At 33.3% G+C, this 11,225-nt stretch overlaps 1 protein-coding gene across 1 annotated transcript in view; it reads right to left on the bottom strand.

Moving 5' to 3' along the window:
- Positions 1 to 430: 430 nt before the first annotated feature.
- LOC113513898 (neuroglobin-like) overlaps positions 431 to 11,225 on the bottom strand; it is a 52,606-nt gene continuing 41,811 nt past the window's right edge. The window contains exons 2-3 of the mRNA XM_031911000.2: positions 5,085 to 5,316; positions 431 to 2,287 (exon numbers count right to left, since the gene is read on the bottom strand). Of these exons, the coding sequence (XP_031766860.1) occupies positions 2,126 to 2,287; positions 5,085 to 5,316 (394 nt within the window). The 3' untranslated portion in view covers positions 431 to 2,125. The remainder of the gene's footprint in view (positions 2,288 to 5,084; positions 5,317 to 11,225) is intronic.

Below are 11,225 nucleotides of genomic sequence, written 5' to 3'. Positions count from 1 at the left end.
ATATTATTTTTACCTGTACCTTTCCTGCACTAGATTACCCGCCAATTAATTATTTTCTCTCCAACTGCACTGTGTTGGCTGGAAGATATCTCTTTTAGCGATTAGCCCATCCTTGCTAACAAGTTGTTTAACTAATCGCTGTATCTTTAGTTCAAGTGCAATAAAGATATTCAAAATTAACCTTTTTATATACTTTGACAATAGTTTTTTTTATAAAAAAGAAAATTGATAAACAATTGAAATGAAAACAAATATACATACAATACATCAAGTCAACACACGGTAATTTTATTTACAATTAAATATAATATATAATAACATGAATCAGCATATTTTAGAAACAAAAGAATATATATATATAATATATATATATAAGAAATTGTACATTATATATAAGGTTAACAATTTTGAGAAATGAAAGCAATCATAATAATATTGTATTAATTATATTTCATAAAAACAATTCTTCTATCGAGTCCTACTTAAAACATAAAAAAAGAGACATCACATTTATGGTGGTATGTTCACATTATAATCAATACGATATCAGGAAAAAAATCGTAAAATAATTAATTCTTTCTAAGGTAATTAATTATAATTTAAGCAATTTCTATTAAGTAAATGAATTAGAAATTTTTTCTAATGAAAAATTTCACATATTACATCAAAAAGAATTTCATTCAGAAATTAATAACAGATTTAAGTTTTTTTTTTATATAATAATTTATAATTTTATAAATTTAATTTATATTATATATATTTTTTTCAATAATCTACTTATTATTATTATTTATTTAATTTTTAAACTTATATTATTTTTTTTATAAGATGTCTATATTCAAGTGTAAAGGGAAATAAACAAATTCACTTTGTTTTTTCAAAAAATAAACTTACAAAATTTATCATAAACTTCGTGTCTATAATTTAATTCTTATACAGATGGGAATTAAAATAGTGACTAAGGATAGCTATAGCATTCAGTCACTAACCTTGCTTGCAGGGGGGAAAGGAATTGTTAGCAATGGAGTTTGACAGCCCCATTGCTGGCAATATGCCCTATTAGGTCGACATACACGTGGTTCCCCTTGGAAACCATCGTGAACGATTCTTGTTGAATTCGTCACGATTGGCTAGCTGACCTACTTCATCCTCACCTATCATCCTTCACTGGTGCCCCGCCAGTGTATACCGATAGCGCGGGTGGGGTTACCATTCCATTATCATCCATTAAAAAAAATACCTTGCTTGCAGATTCTATTTATCTTGCAGTTGAAAGACAGAAGGAAACTAATGAACAGCAATCGACAATAACATTTAATCGGTATTTAATATTTTACAATAGATAGGATTTGTAAAGACAGAAAGATAGATGTCAGATAAACTAAAACTCCAAACGTCACCAAGTTTCTAAATTATGCAAACGAAAAAGAGTCTTAATTTTATATTGACGTAAAAATTGTTGGCGCGCTTAAAAGGTGGTAGCGGAATGAATCGCTACAATAGTTAGCGTCCTTTGAAGGGAGTATCCTGCTAGTAAAATTGCATATTTTCACTAACAAAATATGGGTAGAAAAGACATGAAATTTTGAGTAAGACTAACACGATGCGTCCAGCTGTTAAGTTAGTACGGGAAACTCAAAATAATTTGTTCTTTATTAAAATTTTTGATTCACGAAATTTCCCCTCTACTATCTATTATACTTGTATTCTGTCCTCAGCTTTATATGGATAGATAGATAGAAAGATACGTTAGTATTTTATGTATGCTTTAAATGGTCAAATATTTTTTATACTAAGGATTACTTTTTTTGTAATTTTTGTATCGATATCTTTATTTTTAAATAATATATATTTCACTATATTATTTGCTGATAAAGTAGCTTTCTATAGGTGAAATAATTTTTAAAATTACTTCATTAGTTTTTGAGTTTATCCATTACAGACAAACAAACAAATCTTTCTTCTTTATACTATTAGTAGGTCATATGTTGATTTTTATTTTCACGTACCGCTTATGGTTTTGATATCATCCTGTAGATAGCTAGGTAGGTACATAACTTACAATTAAATAATGTTATTTAATGTAGGTACTTAACACAAAGAAGGAGTTTTATATAAATGTCTATCAAGTCTGACTAGAATCGTTTTCCACTTTGGCGTCCTCGTAACCTTTGACCAGATTCTCTAATATGAATTTTATCGTTAGTTTGTATATGTTTTCAATATTTGGCGTGTATCTATCACCCAGGGTCGTTTTCGCTGCTTCCAGGAAAGGCTTCTCGACTTTCTGTAAAAGAATAATATTAAATTAATAAATACTATGGAACAACGCCATCTAGCTGAAAATTAAGCAGTTTGTACAGTATAAATTAGATAATCGATAGATGTGTACTTTTCAACCGACTTAAAAAAAGAGGAGGTTCTCAATTTAATTTAAATTTTTTTATGTTTATTACCTCGTAACTCCGTCATTTATAAACCGATTTAGAAAAATAAAACTCTTTTTATCTGAAAAGTTATACTTTCACATTAGTTGCATTTCCTATCAATTCACGTTCAATTTTACCAAAATCGGTCTAGTAGTTTAGTTTTTAAATCAAATGGTTTAGCGACAATTGAAGTCAGTGGTTTTTGTAAAACAAAATCCTAAATTATGTAAATACATACGTTCCGTTTTCTTATCCAGACCAATACAAACAGACATACACATAAATACAAATGTTTATATTAACCAGGAATCGAACCTGCGATCACAGGTGAGCGGTATCATACTCCGCCTCACAACCAATGATGCCATTATTGTGTTTGTGATTATTATGAACCAGCATGTGTTAAAACGTAACCTATCAAACCAATCAAACTTTATTCAAATCCGCACAGCCGTTTTGCTTGATTGATAATAACAAACATACAAAACATCACATTTATAATATTAACATGATCAACTACTCCATGTTCCTTTAAGGTTAAGGTCAATGAACTAATATAGTCCAATAATATCCCTATTTGGGGAAAATGGAATTTTGCAAATACCTACTAGATATACATACATGTTTTTTACGTTCTAGCTGTGACGTCATCATTCTTTTATAGACGAATAGTTTTCGACAAATAGGCAATTCAGGCATACATGAATAGTTGAATACGTAATAGGTACTTTGGCCTATTTTTATATAAGCCGATTCGGTTATGTACAGGTAGAGCGTGCTACTATTGATTGAGGGATTGAGGGAGACTTTGTACAAAAGTCGATTGTTTGGGTACGTCTGTCCCATTCGTGTTTCAACCGAGCAGCAGTTGTGTTTGCATAGCTGTGTTTCGGTTTGAAGGGTGGGATATGCCGTGAATTTACAGGGTACAGAGGAATAACAACTGAGTCCTCAGGAATGGCAACACATGGGGGTATCATGGGCGAAATAGTATACTCTGTTATGTCCATGGTACTGCTCATGTCTATAGACGACCACCACTTTCCATCAGGTGGGTCGTCGGCTTGTTTGCTATTCTAAGTTGTATAAAACAAAAAAAAAATTAAGGGGTAACAAACAAATAAACACACTTTCATATGTTATAAACCTTAGTATAATATGGCATAACTAGCCAGCTTTCATTATAAGTAAAAGTAGCGTTCATATCTTGGTAAGGTCGAACAAAAGAGAACTTCGATTGGAAAGAAAATATCCTTTGCGACGTAATTCCATTGGAGGTAAGTACATCAAAGTGTTTCTCAGTTCACATTTCGCATTCAGCCGCGACCTCTCAGCGTAGACGGGAGATTTTGAAGGCAACGCAATTAGATGTTTGGTTTTGTGTTAATTGGAAATATAACGTTTCAAAAACATCAATGGATGCAACAAAATGATCTTGTTATTTGTGAAAACGTCAAATCCTCTATAAGCCTGTTTTGAAGTGACTTCAAAAAGAGTTTTTTTTTTTAATGTTTGTTACCTTATAACTCCGTCAGTTCTGAATTGATTTGACAAATTCTTTTTTTTATTTAGAATATGCTTTATGTATGTATATATTTATTTATTTAATATATATGGTGTATGTTTATATTAGTCTAATTATATGTTTATATTATATGGATATATCAAGTATTGCTTTATTTTTCCTCTTTTCAATAATGCACCGCCTACGTATTTCTATGTTTGCCCAATGGTTGACTGGTAGAGAACACCGTTCGGTGTTAAGTCCGCCAAATGTACATAGAATTTTGCTGTGCATTAAAGTTTAAATAAATAAATATACTATTATAATATAATAGAAAGGATATACCCACAGATTGGTTTCATAGACATTTTGTTACAATGGAAGTCTGTTTACTTTGTGGGAAACAATCTTTAATTTACCGTGTGTTCCCGGCATAGAATAGGCCACCGCTTCCTTTCCTGTAGAAAGTCGTAAGAAGCAACTAAGGGAGGGCGAGGGTAGTAGCGTCCCTCTTAAAACATCTCCAAAGCCTAACTGCGGTTGCCATTCCGCCTGCCAAGTGTGGCAACTACTGGCAAAACCCCTAAGGTGAGGTTTATGATCAGCAATAGACAGTTAAAGGCTGATTTAATAATTTATAACCATTATACTGTTTTGCCACTTTATTTTAAACTAGTAATTTAGTGTAAAAAAGAGATAAAAACAGTTCAATAGCTAAAATAGGTTTATAAGAGGCTTGACGTTTTTATGAATAAGGGGAATAATGTTTAATGCAGATATATTTTGTTCAGAAAGAAAAAGGCAATTTCAATCATGGTCACACATACACACGCAAGCACGCACGCACGCACTCATGCTCGTATGCACGCACGCACGCATGTAGTCTCCATCTAGTAATAAACCTATTTGAATTTAAAACACCGTATCATGTATTGTAGACTTTACAATATAAAGTTTTTTATAGGTATTTTATTATGTTGAATTTATTATTATATTTATTATTTTGAATTGTTCAATTGTCATTGTATATTTTTGTTTATGGTGCAATAAAGAGTTAAATTTAATAAATAAACGAATATCTGTGGTTTAATATCAGCTTCACAACGTAACAAACTCACTTTCCCTTTTATAATATTGGTAAGAACTCTCACCCAGAAGTTTTCAGGTTTGAATCCTGGCACCTGGTGATGTGTGGCGCCCACGTGTCTTATGTACGCGAAGAACGCGTCAACATCACCCAAACCCTTGATGCCTTCGTCCAGTGTGTGCATCACCTTTGTGGCGTGCTCGGCTAGTTCCGTGGACATCACCTGCTCCTCCTTAGTCTTCAATTCGCTGAATTTCTCGAACAGGTTTAGGAGGTCTTGGTTTTCTTCGAATAATCTGTAATATGTAAAAAAGTATTAGTTACCAGAGGGAAACTTTGTACTGTGTTTCTACTGTGTTTCAACTACATATCTAGGTTTTGTTTATAAGTTCAAACATATATACAAAAGTCGATTGCTTGGGTACCTCTGTCCCATTCGTGTTTCAACCGTGAAGCAGTTGTGTATGCATGGCTGTGTTTCGGTTTGAAGGGTGGGATATTGTACTGCTCATGTCTATAGGCGACGATTACTACTTTCCATCAGGTGGGCTTGTTTGGCATTCTAAGTTGTATAAAAAAAAAAAAAAAAACAATTTATCCATCTAAATATTTATGAAATAAATAAACACTAACCTTTTTATAAAAACATCAGAGCTCTCAAATGTATTTTAGCCATTGAACTGTATTGCTTCTTTCTTTTACACTAAATTCCCAATTTGAAAGTAAGTGACAAAACAACGAAATACTTAGATATAATAATATTGTAATTAAATAATGTTTGAACTTATTTATTCATTTTACATACTTGGTATAACTTTAACAGCGATTCCTACATTAAGCACTGGGTTCGTATCGTCGGAATTTATTTATATATAAAGTAATTATTGAAAAGCAATATTGAATGATACTTGAAACTAGATCTATAAACCACCGTACAACCCGCCACAAACTAAAGTTTCATCCCAATCATCTGGACGAGTGGCAGTCTTCCACCGTGCATTTTTCAAGGCACTTTCTTCCACGCACAATCATTCTTTGGAATCAACTTCCAGCAGCAGTATTTCCGAACTGATACGACAACATAACCTTCAAGAAAAGAGTATATTCCTTTTTAAAAGGCCGGCAGCATACCTGCAATGCCGCTGGTGTTGTTGGTGATCATGGGCGGCGGTAGTCACTTACCATCAGGTGAGTCGCATGCTCGTTTGCTTCCAGTATTGTAAAAAAAAATTATATATGAAATACTGAAAATACTGGAAGTAGGTACAAATTAGAAAAAAATGTAACAATTTTTATTTATAATGACTTTTATACAATAACTCCATATATTTATTGTGACTTTTATATTCTTTTTACGTAAATCTTAGAATGCAAAATAAGTTAACGGCCCAACTGAGGGAAACTGGGAATTGTCTATAAAAATAAACAGCAGTATGGATATTACAGCATACACTGATGCTTATGGTATCCATCACGCGTTACTCTTCTACTCTTCTTGAGGATTATAGTGTTAACGCCCTCATAATTGTTATATTCTTTCAGCCACGCCAGCAGATTTGCTTGTAATCATACTCATACATGTACCTCATAAGTCTGTGGTTTTACATATATATATATATATATATATATATATATATATATATATATATATATATATATATATATATATATATATATATGCTATAGTGGCCACGTACTATCAGACTGGATGTATGCTTTATTGCTACTCTTATTTCTTAAGTTTGTTACACACGAGGACATTAGATATGTTTCAAATAGTATAATGGTACTTTTTATTTTAATGTATGAAAATGGAATGGTAACCCCGTCTACACTATCTATATACGCTGGCGGGGCACCAGTGAGGGATGATAGATGAGGATGAAGGCAGGTCAGCCGGTTTATTGTAAATAATTCGACAAGAATTTCCACGACAATTTCCAGGGAGAACCGCATGGAGGTCGACCTTACAGGGTGTAGTAGCAATGGGGTTACTAATCCCCATTACTAACAATCCTTTCTCCCCCCAGTACAAAAGTAGTAAGTGGCATAAAATCACACCAATTGCCTGCTTCTCAAGCTATGATACCTTGTGTTATGAGGAACCAGGTATTCATTTGGATTCACAACTCAGAATTTAGAAGATATAAGTCGATTTGACGTTTATTTTCTAAATTGACCCAATCAAGATCGAACCCGGGACCTAATTGCATAAAGCTAATAAATAAATTCGCTTTACAAAGTTCATCAAATAAGTACTAAAACAAATAGCTTCTCCAAAATGAAGTCATTACTGAAATGATGCAAACAGAACCGTCGTAATTACTCGAACAATACGTTTAAGACATTGATTTAGAAACGAGTCATTAAATTCATTACAATATATCCACGTTATATTACATCCCTCACTCCCCTAGAGCTTATCTTAACAAGTTGCGCAACATCGTAAATAATAAGCGAACGTTACACAAGTTGGTATGAAGCGGTGAAAGTATCTCATTTATCCCTCACACCCACTCCATCCGTCCCCTGTACGGGTTCGATGACCTTCCTCTGTCTAGCCGTTGTATAGGGTACTGAAATATATTTATCTTATAGGGTAGAAGCGTTAATGTAATAAGTATGGGAAATCCTATTTTCCTACCAATAAATGTTATTTTTTTTTAAAGTAATGACTATCTCCATAGTGCAGTGGTAAGCACATAGCTTCGCCTAGTGAGGTCATTCGTGGTTCGATTTTATTTATAATTAAAAATAGGAATTTTGTATTGTAACTTTTATTAATAGAATTAATTTAGTTTCAATAAAATTCCTTTTTTTTTGAGTCTTGAAGTTGTCGTCCTTATAATTAGCGCTATGAAAAATTTTGCAGGTAAATATTACCTATATACCTGCTTCTTTATTGCCGATGTTTCGATCTGGATTGCACCACGCCGTGGACAGGACCATCGCGCTAAATTCCGACAATTATAATTCCGAAAGTATTTAAAAAACGTCATATTTCAACAAATTAACACAATTTTTTTTAATACACTATCGGAACTTTACTAAACGAAAAAAAAAAACAACAAACTTAAAATTTACTAAATTAACATAGAATAATACTGAATTATACGTATAAATTAAAAATAAATGTAAACGACATCATAACCTTCAAGAAAAGAGCATATTCCTTTTTAAAAGGCCGGCAGCACACCTGCAATGCCGCTGGTGTTGCGGGTGATCACGGGCGGCGGTAGTCACTTACCATCAGGTGAGCTGCACGCTTGTTTGCCCCCTGTGTTGTAAAAAAAAAATTAACCTATTGAATCACTCAATTTATTGATAGAAACCGCATTAAAATCCGTTGCGTACTTTAAAAGATCTAAGATCGTACAGACGGCGGAAAGCGACTTTGTTTTATACTATGTAGGAATTTAAATATATCTAATATTAACACTGTTGGTTCAATTGTCACATTGGGGGGGGGGGGGGAGATTGTTGTGGGATCTAGCAGCTCCATTGGTATCAATATACCATGTCAGGTCGATCTCCACACGGTTTCCCTTATAAACCATCGTGGTTGATTCTTGAAGTTATCAAGAGCTAACTGACCTGTTTCCATGCTCACACATCATCCTTCATTGCTACCGCACCATACTATGGGAGCGTAAATTTTTTATCACTTTTAGACAAATTATTTTAAATGGTTAAGTTCGACTAAATAGTGTTCTAATGTATACTTCTTTCAAAAGATTCTAGTGGTTACGATTTCAATTTCTATTTTTTTTCACCAGATTTGATTTCACCAGAGGAAGACTTTGTACAAAAGTCGATTGCTTGGGTACCTCTGTCCCATTCGTGTTTCAACCGTGAAGCAGTTGTTTACATGGCTGTGTTTCAGTTTGAAGGGTGGGATATGGCGTGAATTTACTAGGTACAGAAGAATAACACCTGAATCTTCAGTAATGGCAACGCATGGGGGGTATTATGGGCGAAACAGTATACTCTGTTATGTCCATGGTACTGCTCATATCTATAAGCGACGGTTACCACTTTCCATCAGGTAAGCCGTCAGCTTGTTTGTCATTCTAAGTTGTATAAAAAAATCCCAAAAGGGGTAAACATAAAAACAAATGCCAAATTTCTTATCCCTGCATTTTGACATACACATTTTGTTTCATCCCCCCTACCCCCTAAGACTGTTATGAAGCATGGTATAATTACTGTACGTATTTGTTAGTAACAACGCTGAGGTATTTGATGCCAATCTCGCAATGATGTCAGGAATTTGCTTTGCATGGATATCTCAAGAATTGCTGGAACGTATCTATGTATACTTGTATGGGGTTTATGACATAACATTTTACAAATACCTGTTTCCACGTTTAGAATCAAATCTGTATCAGCTGTGCTTTTTTTAATGGATGAATGTTATTTTATGTTATTAAACGATTTTATTATTTATAAGAAGTTAAATTTAGAAAACAGCAGGAAACAATTTTATTTTTAAAGAGTGAACAATACAGATTAGACAGAATATGTTTAAAGTCTCGACCGACTATTAATCTATGTTAAACGTCAAAATAAAATAGAAGGCGGCAAATTTAAACATTACAACAATAAACATAGAATGGTAACTCCGCTTGAACTGTGGGAATACACTGGCTGGGTAACAGTTAGAGAAGATAGATGACGAATGCAAGTCAGTTGGCCCATCATGATGAGTTCGAGAAGAATTAACCACGATAATTTCCTGGGGGAACCACGTGTAGATCGACTTGATAGGGTATATTGTTAGTTGTGGGGCTGTTAGACCCTTTTTCTCCCCGTAAACCCTTCTATAATCCCTTTCCCTCGTATCAGCTCTGTTATTTTTTCAAATGTATCGTCTTTATAGACTTAGTTGGCAGAAAACCGACTGAATCACAAAAGGGAGATTTTGTGCGAAGGTTTTGTAAAAATAAATATTGAATTCAAAAATAATCCTCAAATTCGATTCACAATTGTACCCTCACCAAAAAAAAAAATACGATGGTATCCCTTATTGATGTTTTCTTAAAAGACTATCCCCATTATTAAAAAAAAATCCTTTTATAAATCTATTTTGACTATTACATTGTTTTGTCATTAACTTTCAAATTGGGAATTTAACTCAAAATAACGGGATAAAACAGTTTAATAACTAAAATAGATTTAACAGTAGTTTGACGTTTTTAATTTTTTTTTATATTTTATACAAATTAGAATGGCAAACTAGCTGACGGCCCACCTGATGGAAAGTGGTAACCGTTGCCTATAGACATGAGCAGTACCATGGACATTACAGAGTATACTGTTTCGCTCATGATACCCCTTATGCGTTGCTATTCCTGAGGACTCAGGTGTTATTCCTCTGTACCCTGTAAATTCGCACCATATCCCACCCTTCAAACCGAAACACAGTCATGCAAACACAACTACTTCACGGCAGAAACACGAATGGACCAGAGGTACCCAAGCAAACGACTTTTGTACAAAGTCTCCCTGTGGTTAATGATAATAAAAGGGTATATATAGGTATATTTGAGTTTATTTTCCCGTTAACAATGTTAATTATGAATCAGCAAAACTAAAGTAATATGTAATTCATTATTAAAACACGAGATCGCATAATGGTTTGTTGGAGTGGCCGCAGGGGAGTATGTAATTGCAGAATAAACATTTGGCTTCGACTCTGGTAATAGAACAGTAATCGAATTCGTTAATTATGCACCAGACAGAGATTTTGAACTACAGTCTTCTGTGTGGGTACCTCTGTCCCATGTGTGTTCGGAAGACTATTTTTTTTTTCATTATAAGAAAGAGGAGTTATATTTTTTTTGTTTGTTTCTTGAGAACTCCGTTGTTTAAAAGTCTAACAGTAATACAAAAAAATATTATTTTGTCTAAATCTTTCAGATGAGTAGTTTTGTTTTGAAATCAAAACCGGTTTTGTAAATATTAAAGTCGGTTTTTTTTTATTTAAGAGATTATTCACTCTCTTCCTGCCAGCTTCCATTCTAGCTTCCATCCCATATCTTTGACTTCCCTGTAAGATATGACACTTAGTGTTTCCTTTATCTATTCCATGTAGTTATTTCTTGGTATTTTTCTTAACTTTCTCTTTTGCCTTTTATTTTTTTTTGTTTTTTTTTTTTAATGAAACATTTATTATTAAGTTGATAATAATGGAAACGCCGCATGC

The sequence above is a fragment of the Galleria mellonella genome, unplaced genomic scaffold (assembly GCF_026898425.1).
Source record: "Galleria mellonella isolate WM207_F2 unplaced genomic scaffold, CSIRO_AGI_GalMel_v1 utg1634, whole genome shotgun sequence".
Lineage (NCBI taxonomy): Eukaryota > Metazoa > Arthropoda > Insecta > Lepidoptera > Pyralidae > Galleria > Galleria mellonella.
The sequence above is the reverse complement of the archived record's forward strand: the minus strand, read 5'-3'. Positions and strand labels throughout refer to the sequence as shown.